The following is an 18,960-nucleotide window of genomic DNA, read 5'->3' on the forward strand; positions in this document are numbered from 1 at the left end:
ATTCGAACCAGAGTGTGGTTTGTTGGCTATAATTTTCTGTTCTTCTGGTCCTAGAGATTTAATACTCATTTTAAAACAGAATTGGTATAAATTCGAGTTCTCGAGTTATCATGAATGCTACCCCGAAAATATGCTCACGAAGTTTACATTTCTCATCACTATTAACTTTTTCTAAACCTGTTCTGTAGTTAGCTGGTGTTATCTAAAACGTATGTTGTTACTCTAAGAAAGATTGAGTATATCCAAAATTGGTAATATTTCTCAAAAACAAACTTCCGATTGACCTTTTTAATGCAGTATCTCTGCTATGTTACTCATGGAAGACAAATATTTAGACCTAGTCATAAATATTTTTGCTCTAAATCTCTCCCGAATCCACTCAATTTGGTTGTCAAAAATTAACTGAATTGGTCTTTCCATATTGTTCACACGGATTTTTTTTAAACTATCTAGTTTTGACTACATTCTTGGATTTAAATTTTATTTACTTTAAAAATATTCTGCTAGAGAATCTCAGAAGATTGGGGGAAATGCATCTCAAATAATTAAATATGAATATGTTCATGTTACAACGATCATAAAAATCCAAACTGGAGAATACTAGATAAAAAGAAACAAAGCCGTGATCTTCACTGCTCAGCTGATGAACATATTCTAAGATAACGTTGGCAGTGCTTTCTCTCCTTTCAGTTGATTAAAAAATTTTATAATTACTCTTATTTGACAAAAGAGCTACATAATACATAACAGCTTGCATTTTTATATATAAAGTGACTAATTGGATTGGCATGATCATGACATGAATGTTCATTAAGAATAAGCTAGGGAAAAGTGCTACTCAAATAGAACAGAATTTGATTTCCCATCCACCAGTTGGAATATCTGTACCACTTACTTTATCTCCTTTACCTCGCTTCTGCTTTTATTTCCTGGTTATAAGAATAATCTGTTTTTTTTCAAATAAGTTTCCCTCTTATAGCTTGTTTAGTGGTTACCAGACTGTGGGACTATAAAGCCCGGGGAAAGGTGTGGAGAGGCAGAGAATTCTTCCAAGGTGCTGTGTTACATGCTCACCACGAATTTTCTGTGTATTGAATAAATGTAACTAGTGGTGAATGTATTTGATGTTGGAGAGAGGGCTATGCATTCTCTGAACAGTGGTTTCCAGAGTGAGATGGCACACCACGGACGGTGTCCAAGATGATTTATTGGAGGTCAGGAAGAAATATACCTTTTGTTTGTATCTTACACTTAAAAATATAAAATAATATGGAAACGTGATTTTTTGGATCTGGAAAGACACAGGTGCCTCCAGTCATTGAACATGTCAGCTGGTCTCAGGTCTCCTGTAAGAAGGGAGGGCCTTCACATGTGAAAAGGTTAATTAATAGTGGCTTCTTCACTGATTGGTTGTCATTGACATTGTGCTGTGGAAGCTTACAACTGCCACGTTAAGATTTATATCTAGTTTTAACTAAATTAACCCTCACCAAAATGCCAAGTGATCTTAAAGGATTACTTCAAAGAAACTGCAGCTTGAAGTCAATATGAATTATGCAAGCACAAGTAAACAATGAGGAAATGGCAGGAGCTGCCACTTCTCCTAGTATGTATAAACCATGAGACTAAAAAAAGAGTGGATCTCTTTGGGCCTGAGAAGTTGAAACAGTGCTGAGTTTTAAAGAAGACTAGTTGAAGTCCTATTTATTAATTGCTATTAATAATCAGCCTCTCCCTAAGTGTATGTTATTCTTTGAAATATTAGCCATTGACAGGATGAGTCATCCTAGTTAGCAAGATATTTAGAAATACTTTCTAGGACATGAAGACAAATGGCTTCAGATTTTTTTTCTTTTCTGATTTTATTTTTTGGTTTTTGTTTTTTACTTTTATCTTTATATTTATTTATTTATTTGATACAGCGGTTTGCTCTTCCACTCAGGCTGGAGTGCAGTGGCGTGATCTCAGCTCACTGCAACCTCCACCCTCCAAGTTAAAGCTATTCTCCTGACTCCGCCTCTTGCATAACTTGGGACTAATTTTTGTATTTTTGGTAGAGACAGGGTTTCACCATGTTGGCCAGGCTAGTCCTGAACTCTTGACCTTAGGTGATCCACCTGCCTTGGCCTCCCAAAGTGCTAGGATTACAGGCATGAGCCACCACACCCGGCTTATTTTGATGTTTAAAGTCAATCCTGTATTTGGCAGAATTTCACTAAATTTAATGATAAATATTTAGGAGATTCTTACTGGCTGATTCATAGTCTAAATCACTAAAAGTCCTCATCATTTGGGAAAACATGTACTTTCTAATAGTGGAATATGGTTTGTAACTACATAAATATACAGATGTTTGAGCACATGCCCAAAAGTGTGTTACCATTGGGGTGTGTGGTCAGAAACATTTGAAGGCCTTAGTTCTAATCACTGGAATATTTAATTTAAATTTTGAGGGTTTTTTGTTGTTTTTTAAAACTGCTCCAAAAGAGTCAGTTATGTTGTGCCTGTCATCCTTTTTCCATGTGCCTCAACATTTTCATTATTCTTTTTAATATTCCCTGTAAGAGTTGGCATTAAGGAAATTGAAATGGGGACTTGCACATCTGAATGCAGTGTGTGGCTTCTGAGCAACTTAATGTCAGTGCAGAATTTCTGCATGTCTTGAACACAGAGTGCTTTTTTTACTTCAGAATATTCATTAATGAGCTGTGCAAGTCCTAGGCCTTTTGTATACTGATTAATTCATCATTCATTCATTCATTCAGTGAACACTTAGTAAATGCCTTCTGAGTACGTGGCATCATGCCAAACATGGCAAACAGGGTAGGAAATACTTTCATTCTGTACCGTGTTTTCATTCTTGGTCCAAGAAATAACTTTTTTTCAGGTTTTGGTATTAGGTCAGAAACATGTTGTTGGGGGCAGGCACAATGACTCATGCCTGTAATCCCAGCACTTTGAGAGGCTGAGGTGGGAGGATTGCTGAAGTTCAGGAGTTCAAGACGAACCTGGGCAACAGAGTGAGATACCATCTCTAAAACAACAACAACAACAAAGAATGAAAAAGAAATGTGTTGTTGGTAGTAAGTATGCCAGTTTGAATCCATGACGTTGTTAGAGTTGGAGGAAGGTGAAAATTTTATGTGAACCTCTGCCTCTGAAGTCTAAACATTAATAAGAACCTAGGCCGGGCGCGGTGGCTCAAGCCTGTAATCCCAGCACTTTGGGAGGCCGAGACGGGCGGATCACGAGGTCAGGAGATCAAGACCATCCTGGCTAACACGGTGAAACCCCGTCTCTACTAAAAAATACAAAAAACTAGCCGGGCGCGGTGGCGGGCGCCTGTAGTCCCAACTACTCGGGAGGCTGAGGCAGGAGAATGGCGTGAACCCGGGAGGCGGAGCTTGCAGTGAGCTGAGATCCAGCCACTGCACTCCAGCCTGGGCGGCAGAGCGAGACTCCGTCTCAAAAAAAAAAAAAAAAAAGAACCTAGTGAGAGCCCACTTTTTAAGCTTGAACATTTCTTAATATATTTGATACATAGTAAAGAATACAATAAAGAATGTACATAAAAATTAAGAGGAACATAATATAGAAAATATCTGTAAGTCTGCCAGACAACCCGAGAAGTAGCATGTTATCAATAACATAATGTGCTCATCCACTTTCCTGTACCTCTGTTTTGTTTTTCTCTTTGCTGTGTGTGTGTGTTTTTAAATCAATAGTTTTGTCACATATATATGCATAACTAAATTACCCTTTTTTTTTTTTTTTAAGACAGGGTCTCGCACTGTTGCCCAGGCTAGAGTGCAGTGGCGCGATCTTGGCTCACTGCAACCTCTGACAGCCTGGGTTCAAGTGATTCTCCTGCCTCAGCCTCCTGAGTAGCTGGAATTACAGGAGCTTGCCAGCACTCACGGCTAATTTTTCTATTTTTAGTAGAGACGGGGTTTCACCATGTTGGTCAGGCTGGTCTCAGCTGACCTCATCTGCCTGTCTCGGCCGCCCAAAGTATTGGGATTACAGGCGTGAGCCACTGCGCCTAGCCATTTTTAAAAAATCAGCTCCGGGACATACTGTATCTCAAATTGATATTATACTGTATATAGTTTTTTGTGGAGACAATGTCTTCTCTGTTGCCCAGGCTGGTCTCAAACTCCTGACCTCAAGCAGTCCTCCGTCCTCAGTCTCCCAAGGTGCTGGGACTACAGGCATGAGCCACCATGCCAGGCCAGTCCTTGCTTTTTTCATTCAGTATAATTTTGTTCTAACCATAATATCTGACATAGTGATAATTTATTCATTTTTACTGCTTTATTAAAGTACATGCTATACAAATACTGTCAGTAGACATTAGGTTATTTTCTTTATATTTTGTTGTTAAATTAACAGTGCTGTCATGAATATTTCTATATATGTATCCTGGTGCACAGCAGCAAGCATTTTTCTAGGGAAGTAGTTCTCAAACTTTAGCATGCATCAGAGTCACTTGAAGGAGGAGGAGGATTTGAGAAAACCGCTGGACTTCATCCCCAAAGGTTAATATTCAGCAGGTCTGGGATGGGGTAGGAATGTGCATTTTTAATTTGCAGGTGAAATGTGATTCAGATGCTCTAGGTGACAGGATCACACATGTGAGAACCACCACTCTAAGGTATAGACACGTAGTTGTAATTATTGGGTGTTAAGTAATGTAAATATTCAGTTTTGTAAAATAATACCAGATTTTTTTCAAAGTCATTGCAGTAATTTATATTCCCACCAGCACTGCATGAACCTTCCCCATTGGGCTACAACTACTCCAGCACTTGGTATTGTCAACATTTTCCATTTTAAATATTTTCTTTTTTCACCTTAGAGTTAATTATCTCACCTTTTAAAGAATCGGCTCATGTAAATATTTAAAATGTATTTGACTAAAAGTATAGGTAGAGAAAATTGAGTTCTACATTTAGCTATTAATTGTGATTGGTGATTTTGTTAGGTAAATCAGCCTGCATAAATTCAACAAGTATTCCTTGTGTATTATGTAATAAATATTGTGGGTAAAGAAGAAAAAATATTTTTTGTACGTGTGCAGGTTTTAATTTTTAAATTTAAATAATATAGGTTACAATTTGAAAATTGTGTTTAAAGGCAAATTAAAACTAGCCAATCCTACTAGACATGGTGTCCTTTTACTTTCCAACTCATAGACAGCTTTCACTTGTCATGGGATCTGAAATTTAAAAAGAATTGACTCTGAGCAGTAGTATAATACAGTCATCATGAACTTTAATAGACATGCTTCTCAATTTACTCTGTAAAATGCTTCTGTTCTTAGGGCCTAAGTTATTAAAGTAGATAATCACAGTGACATGGAAACATCAGGCCCACATGGTGGAGACAACACATAGAAAGCAAATGATCTTTGTAAGCACTATCATTTTATGATTTCTTTGGCTCAGTATGAGGACAACAACAAACTTAGTATATACTCACTGGAGCTTATGCCCATGATACACAAGATTTTTATCGTTCCTCTTTCTCAACAGAGTTGTTGTATAAAGAATACATGTGCCAATCTAACTTAATCATCTTTTCTATATGTATAACAAATTTATGTTGATACATATTTTAAAATCTGGTTTCTAATTAGTTTAAAATACAGAGATTTTGAATATATGAATATTAGTATTACAATATAACTCCTTTTTATTTGTTTGGTATTGTTAGTATGCTCGAATGACTAGTTGGAAAACAAATGTCAAGAATAGCCCTCCAAGTGAAAATAAGTATATTGGCCCAAATCGAGGGAAATTTTCAAATTTCTAGAACTATAAGATTCTTTGTATTAATTTTAATTCTATTTTCTCTAATTGACTACCATTTGGTCATTTCACTTAAAGGAAATTGTTAACTGCCTGATTGTAAACTGTTAATTTTATTTGTAGAACTAGTATCTGGAGCTATGGAGACCTTAAAATAAATTAAAACTTTCCCCCCTTATTACAAAATTAATAAAGGTTCGTTGTAACAAATTTGGAAAACAAACAAAATAAAACAAAAAACTCAGCTGGACGTGGTGGCTCACGCCTGTAATCCCAGCACTTTGGGAGGCTGAGGTGGGTGGATCACGAGGTCAAGAGATCGACATCCTCCTGGCCAACGTGGTGAAACCCCGTCTCTACTAAAAATGTAAAAATTAGCTGGGTGTGGTGGCACGGTTTTGCTATGTTGGCCAGGCTGGTCTTGAACTCCTGACCTCAGGTGATCCTACTACCTTGGCCTTCCAAAAAGTGCCAGCATTACAGGCATGAGCCACTGTGCCCAGATTGCTTTAGAATTGCATTTATACTGTGTATTTTTTTACCCTAATGACAGTGTGACTGTCTTAAATGAATATGACTGATTGTCACACAAAAAAGGCGTGTCCTAGTTCAACACTCAACATTCAAGAAATACTTATCAAAGACCTGCTATAAGCCAGGTAATGTACCATTTAGCTAGGTGGATCCTTCAATTTGAACCTATGGCGGTTATTAGTAGAACAACTCAGGGATGTACTTCTTTAGTGCTGCTTATCAGCTTTACCAAGGGGTAGTCACCTCTGTTCACAGAATTCATGGCAACTTTTTGCAAATTAATATTTTTACTGGACCTTTAGGATCCAGGCAGACAGCCAGATTAGAAAATACTTAGTGATATGGTAAATTGTTTTTGATAGTTTATTAAGATTGATTTAAGTGGCAATAAAATAAAAGTTGAATTCAGTTTATACCTAGACTGTGCTCCTTTAGTAGTTTTACAGCCTTCAAGGAGACACCTATTGTACTTTGATTGCCTTGAGAATAGTCCTTGCCAAATAGTATGTGTGATTTTTTTTCTCTCATCTGGTCACATTTGACTTCAGTGGGGAAGAAATGGAAGATGGCAACATCCTAACCCTCTGAATAAAACAACAAACAGGTCTTGAGTTGTATTTCATCAATTTGTTACTTTGGGTTCCTATGTCATGGGAAAGCCTAATAGAATTAAAATAGTGGGTTTTTTTTCCTTCTTTTTCATTTTATTCTGCTCTTCAGAATGGCACTGTCTGATAGAACTACTGAGATGATGGAAATCTGTGCTATTCAATATGGAAACCACTAGCCAGTGTGGCAGTTGAGCACTTGAAATGTGGCTAGTGTGACTGAACTGCATTTTAACTTTTAATTTTAATACATTAAAATTTAAATAGACTCATGAAGCTTGTGGTTTCCACATTGGACAGCACAGCTTTAAAACGTGGCAGGTGGCCTTTATTTTCATCGGAAGACAGCTAACCCACAGAAAAACCAAGTCAATCCTATAGAAGTAAACGACAATTCAAGTTAGTGTATTTTGAATAAGTCATATAAGATCTTAAGCTATAATATGTTAATCACAGAAGGATAATACAGGCAGGTGCATTCAACTTGCATCTATTTTATGGTATGGGTGAAAGAGCAGTGAAAGCGATACTGAGGAAGAAAGTTGATGTTAGGGCAAGGAGGGGATATCAGGCAAAAGAAAGCCATATTGAGATACAAGGGCCAGAGGTAAATAAGAGGGAAACGAAAGATTTAGAAAATTATTTGTATAATGGCAACTATGCCAAGAACGTTGAATTGGGAAAGAGGTGCTTCTTACCCTCCTCTCAGTACCTTCTGACTGCAGAAGTTGTTTTGCATCTGCTGTGGTCAGTCTCTTGCTCCTTTGCATGTTTGCTTCTCTCTTCTCTGTCTTTACTCTCTTCATGCTCTTTGCCTTAACACAACCCCAGCTTTGCCATGTGCAATGCCCTAGGTACTATATTTCTCTTACCTTTTTCCCAGGAATGTGTATAATGCAATTACAGAATTCCTCACTGTGTTGCAGAGGTGAACAATCATAGGAAATATGGGGGACATATTTTACTCAGGCTTTAATTATTTGTGGCAAGCCTGCTGTGTGTAGGACACTGTGCCTAGTGCTTTGCATTATTTTTTTATTGTGATAGAAGATAGAACAAAATTTATTATTTTAACCATTTTTTAAATGTGTAATTCATTGACATTGTTTACATTCGCAATGTGTGTAACCATCACCACTGTTTATTTCTAGTACTTGGTCATCATCCCAAACAGAAATTGTACCCATTAAGAAATAACTCTCCATTCCCATCTATGCCTTGGTAACGTTTATTCTGCTTTCTATCTCTATGAATTTGCCTGTTTTGGGTACTTTCATGTGAGTGGTATCTTAGAATATTTATCCTTTTCTTATTGGCTTACTTCATTTAGCATACGGTCACAAAGGTTCATCCATGTTGTAACGTGTCAGAATTCATGGCTCTTCTCTTCTTTCCTTTCATTTTCTTTTTTCTTTCCTTTCCTTTCCCTTCCCCTTTTTTTTCCTTTTTCCTTTCCTTTCTCTTTTCCTTTTTTCTTTTCCATCCCATCATGTCCAGGCTGGAGTACAGTGGTATGATCTTGGCTCACTGCAGCCTTGACTTAGCAGGCTCAGGTCATCCTCCCACCTTGGCCTCCCAAGCAGCTGAGACTACAGGGATGTGCCACCATCTTTGCTACTTTTTGTATTTTTTTTTTGTAAAGACCATGTTTCACCATGTTGGCCAGGCGGGTCTCGAAGCGATCCACCTGCCTCAGCCTCTCAAAGTGCTGGGATTACAGGCATCAGCCACTGTACCTGGCCTCATTGTTTCTTATTGCTGAATAATATTCAGTTGTATGTCTATACCATATTTATACAATTACCTGCTTATAGACAGTTGGGTTATGCATTATTTTTAATAATGTACTTGGTTCCGCTTACATTTTTCTCGCCTTCAACACTTTCCAAAATGCTCCAGCACTCTTCTCTCTTTCATCCTTCTGATCCAAGAGAAAAAAGTTGGAATCTGAGTACTCTGCTTTTGAAAAACTGCACACTCTTTGTTATCAAGCAGCTTTTTCTATGGCCTCCATTTACTTTATTTATTTAACTAGAAACTCTCCACTGTATTCCAGTCACTGGTGGACAGAGGACCAGCCTTAGTGCTCACTTCATATGGCATCTTGACATAATGATCTTGGGACATCCATGAGCTAGATGATTGTGCTTCATGTTTAGCTCTTCACGTACTTCTTTTTCTTTTTTTTTGTGGGGGAGACAGAGGCTTGCTCAGTCACACAGGCTGGAGTGCAGTGGTGCAACCTTGGCTCACTGCAACCTCTGTCTCCCGGGTTCAAGCAATTCTCTGGAGTAGCTACAGGCATGTGCCACCACACCTGACTGATTTTTGTATTTTAGTAAAGATAGGGTTTCTCCATTTTGGTCTGGCTGGTCAAACTCCAGTCCTTAAGTGCTCTGCCAGTCTCAGCCTTACAAAGTGCTGGGATTACAGGCTTGAACCACTGCGCCCGACCCTCTCCTACTTTTTATTCCTAACTTTCAGAGGTCATAACTAATAATGGTGCAACTGTACAACTCAGCCGCTGGGAACCCATAGTTACAGTTAGGACCAGGGCACAAAATTCACTTACATGTAGAGATTGTCAGCCCCCTTGCTTAAACAGTTGCATGTATCTTACACATATATCAGAATGCTGGATTCACAGCAGGACAGATCAATTCCTTGTCACCCAGCTGTTTGCTGTATTCTTAATGTTAGATGCTAAAATCTGTCTTAGTTAATGAAGAATTAAATAAATGAGGTAGGAAGTTATATTTTCTATGGTAGTTTATGTAGATAATGATATAATAAACAGCACCAGTGGACTCCTATTCTAAGGGTGCACCATTCAAATAAATAAATAATAAAAGGACAACATAATAGGGACTTACTAGGTCTCAGTCTCTTTGCCAAGCTCTTATGCATGAATTCGTAATAACCTTCTGAAGTAGGTGCTACTATTTTCTTCATTTTTAGTTAAAGCAACAGAAGCATCAATAGGTTGACTCAAGTTGACAGCTAGAAAATGTCAGACTCTAGATTGAAGTGTGGGTCTATCTTACTTCACAACTGGAGTGCTATTTAACGCACCTTAGGATTGTAGATTGTTTTGGTCAGAGATGATTTCTTATGTTCTAGTTTAGGATTCGACAATTTTAGGCACCAAGTGAATAAGTGAGTCATAGAAGAAAAGGGGGCACTGTTAAGAACCTGTTGAAGTCTCCTTTTATATGATACTCTTTTTAGCCCTGTTTTACTGTGATGGTTTGTAACTTGTTGGGATAACATTTATTAAATAAGTTGTTCATATTAATCTGGTGTATTTACAGGTGGTTGCTGTATATGGAACTTTATCTGATTTGCTTTCTGTGGCCAGCAGTAAACTCGGCATAAAAGCCACCAGTGTATATAATGGGAAAGGTGGACTGATTGATGATATTGCTTTGATCAGGTAACCTTCACCTTTTTATAAGCTGTCAACAGTGTGCCTCAACTTCTTGGTGCTATGCTGTTTCCCTTAAGCAGTAGTTTAATCACTGTTAAGAATACAGGATTTTGGCAAGTGATTACCTAGAATTTGCTCTTTGGAATTTAAATCATTTGGGCTTAAGCTGTATTGATCAGCTAGAAAACCCTTAGTATACATTTCAGTATACTGATAGTCTTTCTGCATAGTTCATATATGGCTATGAGGAATTTCTTCTTTGTGGTACTACAGAAGGATCTAATAAGACATGCAGTTTTTAACATTAGAAATCTAATTCATCTCTTCACTTTTATATGCACCTGCTTGTTAATCATTTCCTAAGAAATGCTTTGCATTTTATAAATATTACAAAGGCCAGATTTTGTGAAAACTTTATAAATATGATATAATTCTAAGTAGAGATATCACCAGTGATCCACCATAATTATAGACTTATTTGTTTGTTCTTTAAATATCCCAGGCAGATTCATCTCTTTAAAACAAGTGTGTAGTTCACCTTACTTCATCTTCACGAGGTCAGAGAATTTTGGAGCAGGAAGATGCTTAACAAAGAAGATGGTAAAGGGAACACAAATTAAGTGTTGACTATGCCAGTTATGTTATTATTGCTTTGCCTGAGTTATACCATTTGATTGGCAGAGCATGAGTTTTTTTTATCAATGATGTGAAGATAATGATGCTTTAAGTTACAATAATACACAAAGTCTCTGTATAAATCCAGATCAAAATGACCTTTCAATATAGTATACTGCTTTTGCAGTGAATCAGTTCTAGACCCTTCATTTTACAGACGAGGAAACGAATTACCTGTGAAGCTGAGGACTCACTCAGGTCATACAGCTAATTGGGTTTTGTTAATGAAAAAAAAAACCAGATTTTTATACTAATCTGAAAACAGTAAATTGGCATGGTGAACAAGTAGGAAATACTATATACTACATTTTAAATCCAAATAAATTAGGATAATTTCGAGTTTTTCAATATGTATCTCCCAGCTTCTTTCAGTTTCTAAGGAAAACTGAGTCACATTGTTGGATGATGGTCCTCATCAACCTAACTTTCTCCTTAACAAGCACAAACTCTGCTTCTTAGAAAAATTTAATGTGTCCTGTGATGTCCTATAGGAAATAAAAACTTCTACAATGGAAGGTTATAACTGAAGCCTTCTGAGCTATAAAATATCGACTTATTCGTTTTAGGTTCACAATACGTTATCTGGTGTAATAGGTTGAGGAAGAGGATGTACACTGATTGTCTAGAACTGTGGGTTATGTGCAACCATTTACATTTGGGTGTATGGTGGATCTGTAGTGGGTAAACACTGACAGCAGAGTTACTTCCAGCTGTATTTTTCCTAGATTTAATATGACAGTTTATTTCATCTCCAAAGCACACAACAGCTAATGATTTAGGGGTAAAAAAAAGGTAAAGAAAAAAAGAGGAGTTAGCTGTGGCTTTAATCTATCCTTTGAGCATAATTATTCATTCCCAGTTGATAAGAAAGCTGAACTCACATAATTTGTGTAGTGGGATTTCTCCCCCCCCCATTTCAAAAGTACTTTCATGTGCAAGATCTTATTTTTGAATTTAAATTCAAAGACAGTTAAGTTCAGGGAGCCAAACAAAGCATTGGAAACTTAGCTTCTTTGCAGTCTAGATTGATAGCAAAACCTTTTGTTTATATAATTCTAAGGAATAATTCCTATAAGCAACAGATAATTAATGTGATTTTTAGATTTTGATGGTGGCTTTTTAAATTTTGATTTCCCCAGGGATGATGATGTTTTGTTTGTTTGTGAAGGAGAGCCATTTATTGGTAAGTGACTTTAAAAGCCAGTTTTATCTGCCAAAAAAAAAAAAAAAAAAGATGGAATGGCAATTACTTTAAATGGGGCTATTAAGCTTAAACATCAAAAATGATCTTATGGCTGTATTCAGATCTTCACACTTTTTTATTCTACATTGGGTGTATGTGTTAAATTTTTTACTATATGATCGTAGTTTATTATGGATGCTTCATCTTTTACATGCCTTTAAAATGCTTTCAAGGTGTACATATTCATTAACTATAACATAGTAAGGTAGTTTTGATTTTAGAAACAATTGTTTCAGAATTTTTTCTTTGATAGTAAATGTCAAAATTTTTCTACATGTTGTATTACATATTTGTGAGTAAATATTGCTTGCATAAACAGTGTTTGACAGTATTTCACAGTGATCAGATCAGTCAAAAAATAACTTGGTATCAACCACAAACATGGGTGTGCACACACACTACCCTTTGATTTGGAAGAAAGCTTATAGTTGTATATCTCAAAAGAAAAGGCCAAAAGTAAGATAAAGTATTTGATTTATTTAGATCCATACAGTCAACACTGAATATTTAAGTATTTTTTAAAACATCATACTAATTGTATTTGGTGAGTGGAAGTAGTTCTCAGGATTGATGCACAGGCAATTGTCAACTTGGAAGTAAGTGCATACTCTTGTCTGTCTGTCTCTACCTTAAAACTGTGAGTAATAACTTTTCCTCATCTTTTATCCATTGGCCTAACAGTGATTGGCAGGCAACGATCACTTAATTGGTCCACTGCATACAAACACAATAAAAAATGATCAATTAAGGTTTTTTTTTATTGTTAACTGATGGATTTTAAAATATTTGGTATATTTTCATCCTCTGCATTTATTGGTGTTCAGATTGTCTTAATTTTTGGCCACTGGAAATCTCTTCAGGTCTTTTTAACAAGCCCTGTTGGATTTTATAGCTTTCTTATTATCTGGAATAACAGGTGTTCATCTTAAAGCCTTTTCCTGTCTCAGACCTGGATCAACATTTTTCCAACAAGCCTTGATTTTTTTTAGTGGGAAGTGTCTTTCCAAGACAAATCTGGGAGCTAGGGAGGCTGTTTGTTATTGGGTTTATCATTGTTGCTATGCTTTTTGGTGGACAGAACTGAAAATATATAGGTAGAGATAAAATTTGTATATATGTTATAGGATAGAAAGTTTACATATCATATATAACACAATATGGATAGATGAAATAACTCATGGGTTCATACTAATACTTAAAGTTTATATTAAGGATTATAAGGTTTTTACTTTTCCTCTTCTGTTCTTACATCTGTGTCTCCTTTTTCTATATCAATAATACTGACTTTCAGGGACACAGGGACTAATAGAATTATAATGTCACATAATTACTCATTTACTATATCCCATACAGAACACATCTAAAAATGTCAGCGTAACAAACCCAATACTTTCAGTACCAATATAATTACTAAAAACAGTTAAATGTTTTTCATATGCTAAATCTTTTCTCCCCTTACTTAAAAATAATTGTATTGTTTCTGCATTGTCAGAACATACAGCCATTGTATACCATACTGTCTCCCTTTATACTCTCATTTAGTTTTACTTCTTCAAGCGTACATTTACCTCCATCCTTTTGTTATGTTTCCAGTGGTTATCTGAAACTTGTTCTCTAGTAGATTTCTCTCCAAGAAACTATGAGAACAATAGTCTCTGACATCTTCCAGTGGCAAGATGTCATTGCCATCCACCATCTTTATATGATTTTGGTATAAAATTATATGTCAACGCTTATTATAAACTTTAGTATGTGTAATTTGTTCTGTGTTAATTATACCTCAGTGAAGCTATTGAAAAATCCTTGGTTCACATCATTTTTCTTTGAATATCTTAAATACGTTACTGCGTTTTATTCTGGCTTGAGGTGTTGGTCTCAAAAAATCTGATCTTTCTTATGTGATTATTTTTCATAGATCACCCAAAGGATATTTCTCTTTCTTTAAAGTACAGTAATTTTAGTAGAATATTTTTTGGTGTTCTGAGTTGTTCTGAATTGGTTTTCTCAGTATGTGATGGATCCTTTCAATATATAGTTTCAAGTGTGTGTATTTTAAAATTTCAGTACAGTTTTCTTGAAGTTTACATTTTTATTTTGTTCACTTTGATTTGAGTTCCTTCTTTCAGGACTCTATTGTATGTATGGTGGATCTTTTACACTTGTCTTTTACATTTGAAACTTTCTTTTCTTTTCTTTGTATTTTATTTATTTATTTTTTTGAGACAGGGCCTCACTTCGTCACTCAGGCTGTAAGGCAGTGGTGTGATCTTGGCTCACTGCAGCTTCAACCTCCTGGGTTCAAGTGATTCTCCTGCCTCAGCCCCCAGCCAGTAGCTGGGACTGCAGATGTGTGCCACCATGCTCGGATAATTTTTTTGTATTTTTTGTAGAGATGGGATTTTGGGGTTTTGCCCTGTTGCCCAGGCTGGTCTCGAACTCCTGAGCTCAAGCAATCCACCTGCCTCGGCCTCCCAAAGGATTACGGTTATGAGCCACCATGTGTGGCCGTTTCTTTTTAATTTTTCAAGCTATTCTCTTTTTTACCTTTTCTTTCCCTTAAGTCACTGTCATTGTGTTTAATCACTCTTGTATTTCTTTTGCTTTAGTCTTTATTTTAAAAATCGTTTTTCTTTTATTTCTAATTCTCTTGGGAGTTCTTGCTACACGTTTCTGAATTTGTAAATCCTGGTTTATATTGTTATTTTATACCTTGTATAAACTTATTTTAGCATGTTTTGGAATATTAGATTATAATTTTGATCTATTTTGTGGGTATTTCTGGCATTATCTATAAGGACATTATTATTATTATTTTAACACTTTTGTATTACATTTGATCAATCCTTTTGTATTGCTCATTTTTATGTGAAGTTAGTTTTTCTTAACTTGAAAAGAGGGCTGACAGGACAGTTTTTCTAATTTCATGGCTCTAGAGTTCCCTTTTCTGTTGTTTTTGTGAAGTGTTAAAAACATACAGAACTCATTTTCTGATATATTTTGGTCTATTAGACCTCTTAACTTTCGTCTGGAGTCCTTTTTTTTTTTAGTCTCTGTTGTCTCTGTTGCATTCAGCTTGGATTATTTTCCCAGCATGTTATCAGTGTGGGGCTTTGTCCATAGAAGGGAGTTTTGACCATTTATTTTGGTTATGGTTTTGAGAGTTTATTTTCAGCCCTATCAGATCTTACTGCAAAGTACTTGCATCACTCACTTTTGGGGTCATCTCAATCTGTTGTTCTCAGCTGAACTTATTAAGCAATGAAGTCAGTATCTATGGATGGCTTTCACATTCATGGGTTCATCATATACCCTGTTGCATCTCTCTGCTTTTTCTTTCACAGGCGCTGAAAGCATGCTGCTCTTATAGCTGTTGGTATTGGTGGGACTACCTTATCACCTAGTGTTGTTTTAGATGCAGTCTGTGGGTTTGGGTATTGCTGTCCTAGTAGCTCTGGTATGCTTTTATTATGTGTGTATTCAGTTTTAAAAATTATGCCATTACCGTCTTCCCAGAATCCCCAATCTTAATATTTGTATTATTTTCTACATGTCATCTCTAGATCCTCAGACAGATTCTAAGCCTCCTGAGGGATTGTTAGGATTCCACACAGACTGGCTGACGTTAAATGTTGGAGGGCGGTACTTTACAACTACACGGTAGGTGTATGTGTATGTGTGTTAGAGAGAAAGAGAATGCAAAAGGAGCACTGTGTACCATTTGTTCTTCAATTTGCTGATTCCCTAAAAAGATACTCAAATGCTGCTTAAATATACTGTGTGATCTGAAACCATTTTTTATAAGTTTTTTTGAAGAACAAAGTAAAAACATGGTTCATTCCTGAGAAAGCATAAAAGGCATCACTTCAGTGTTTTAGAACATGCTTTTTAGATATTGAGTAATAGACACACAATATAAGTAAAAATTAACAGTACTGAAATTTGTAGAGGCTACAACTGCTTTTATTAAAGGGCAGAAAAATGTAAGTTTGGAAGATCAAGAATATTATTATGTAATAGTTTGCTAACAGGATAGACAGAGAAGTATTTACAGCAAAGGAAACTAAAAAATGTTTAAATCAAAGGAAGTACCCGATTAGAAGGGATCTGATAAATGGCAACTTACTGCACGTTTTTGTTTCCCAGCGTTACTCCTACCAGGTTGTAGCATGCATCTTTTTGAGAGAGCAGCTGGGATCGAGTATACTCTTGACTTAAATATGTTTGTTTATAAAGACAAATGGAGAAATCAATTTTTTTCCCTGAATTCTTAGGAGCACTTTAGTGAATAAAGAACCTGACAGTATGCTGGCCCACATGTTTAAGGACAAAGGTGAGTGTAATACGTTGGTTTCACATTTCGTCTTACCTGTTTTGTATCTGTGCTGCCTTTATAACTCCCGACTTTCTGTACTTACTAATTATGTCAGTTTTTAAGAGTAAAAACTTACTGATATATTAAGCAATTTTTTCCTCATACATTTCTGACTTTATTTTTTGTTTATGGGGTACTTTCTTTATTATAATGGTAACACAGGTGTCTGGGGAAATAAGCAAGATCATAGAGGAGCTTTCTTAATTGACCGAAGTCCTGAGTACTTTGAACCCATTTTGAACTACTTGCGTCATGGACAGCTCATTGTAAATGATGGCATTAATTTATTGGGTGAGTTTATGTAGACTTTCAATATAATTATGTAACTACTCACATTTTTGTAAGTTTAAGATTTTAACTTTGTTTCACTCAGTGACAGTATATTTCCATAAAGTAAAAGTATTTTTTTTTCTATTTTTTAAACTAGATGTTTTCTCATGTATATGAGTGTATATAGGTGTAGAAATAGATTTAGGCACGGACAGGTGGTCCTTCAGGTAGGTAGTCTTTGTACATATAGGTAAATATCTAAGCCATACACATCAGCTTTATATTCTAAACTGATATAGATTCTATATGACAAGTGACTTTAAACGATTTGGTTGTTTCCTTTTTTAAAAATTGAATTATGAATGTAACTTGGCTCCAAGTTCTGGATATTCTCCACATTATGTGAGAACTAGAGTAGTCAAGAGGGCAAATCATGACTTGCAATCATAATTCTCAATTAGAGATTTGATTCTACAATTTGCTAACTTAGGGAGACTAACTTGGGGAAAATTTCTCTGAGTCATATTGGAAAAATGAGTGTTAAAAGCACTCTCAACCCTATCTACATCACAAGATTTTTGTGAAGGTTAATGGAGGTGATGTAGACAAAAGCCCTTATAAAACACTGGTTGCACATTTGGATGCTATTAGGCCTCTAAGTGACTGAAGTTGATGTGATGTTAGTACTTGAGGAGTGGTAGGCAGTTGGTGATCTTGAGGTCACATGCCTGCCAGCTTCAGCAGATCATTGCCATGTGCAATGTGGACAGATGTAGAGTGCCAGAACCTTGGTTTTTGAAGAAACCTGGGTATCTAAAATTTTATGTGACATGTTTTTATTTTGAAAACATTACATGCTGAATACATCAGAATCAGCCTGAGGACTGCTAGCTTACAGTTTCTGTAGTGAAATACAAAACACCCACTAACTTCTAGTGTTGCTATAACAAACTTTATATTCCCTTTAACATGTACCTATTGCAAAAAAAAAAAAAAAAAAAAAAAAAAGACATTATTTGACTCTTTTAGCTAGTTCTATAACTTTGTAACTAAATTCTTGTTGCTTTCTATTTCTCCCATTTTAATTTTTCTTCAGATTATTGATAGCATTTTGTATCCTACTTGCCTAGAAAATAACATCAGAAATATATTTATCCATGCTCTGTCATATATCTGCAAACCAAGCTATTACCAAGATTTGCTAGTTTTTTCTTTTTCATGTTTCTCAACTATTTCTTTTATTTGTGCAAGTGTTCAAAAAGCAGAGCTCTCTGCTGGATTCATTTTATAAAGCATTGTTTTTAATTAGTACAGTTTCCATCCAAACTCTTTATATTGCCTACAGATTGCCCAAGTAATTATATGCTTTAAAACAATCTACAGTAATTTCACTAACACCAAAAAGTAGTGAGTGGCAGAGCTGGGATTCAAATCCAGATTTTGATTTTTTTTTTTTTTTTGAGAGAGTCTCCCTCTGTTACCCAAGCTGGAGTGCAATGACGTGATCTCCGCTCACTGCAAACTGTGCCTTCTGGGTTCAAGTGATTCTCCTGCCTCAGCTTCCCGAGTAGCTGGGATTATAGGCACACACCACAATGCCCAGCTAATATTTTTTTTTTTTTTTTTTTTTTTAGTAGAGACAGGGTTTCACCATGTGTTGGCCAGGCTGGTCTCGAACTCCTGACCTCAAGTGATCCACCCGCCTCAGCCTCCGAAAGTGCTGGGATTACAGGTGTTGAGCCACCGTGCCTGGCCTGTCTTTTGTATTTCTGAGGCTTCTCTGGATGTTTTAAAGATTTATTTCTAAACCTAGAATTAGAAATGTATCCTGGCTGCATTCCCTAAGAGTTCTGCTTTACTCAGATCTTGGCAAATTGAGAGCGTGGCCCACAAGAACCTCTTTTGTAATATGTTGGGTTTCCACCGGGGATATATATCCGACCAGAATGGCATAATCTTTGGATGCCTCTTGAAGGGGAAATGTGGACCCTGTATGCCAGAGTGGTAGCCGGATGCTGTAC

The 18,960-nt window shown here is 36.2% G+C and overlaps 1 protein-coding gene across 1 annotated transcript in view; it reads left to right on the top strand.

The window, feature by feature from the left end:
- Nucleotides 1-18,960, top strand: part of LOC105482041 (potassium channel tetramerization domain containing 9) — a 29,980-nt gene that overhangs the window by 1,290 nt on the left and 9,730 nt on the right. Inside the window, exons 2-6 of the mRNA XM_011741906.2 lie at nt 10,264-10,385; nt 12,194-12,237; nt 15,858-15,954; nt 16,569-16,627; nt 16,832-16,960. Of these exons, the coding sequence (XP_011740208.1) occupies nt 10,264-10,385; nt 12,194-12,237; nt 15,858-15,954; nt 16,569-16,627; nt 16,832-16,960 (451 nt within the window). The remainder of the gene's footprint in view (nt 1-10,263; nt 10,386-12,193; nt 12,238-15,857; nt 15,955-16,568; nt 16,628-16,831; nt 16,961-18,960) is intronic.

The sequence above is a fragment of the Macaca nemestrina genome, chromosome 8 (assembly GCF_043159975.1).
Source record: "Macaca nemestrina isolate mMacNem1 chromosome 8, mMacNem.hap1, whole genome shotgun sequence".
Lineage (NCBI taxonomy): Eukaryota > Metazoa > Chordata > Mammalia > Primates > Cercopithecidae > Macaca > Macaca nemestrina.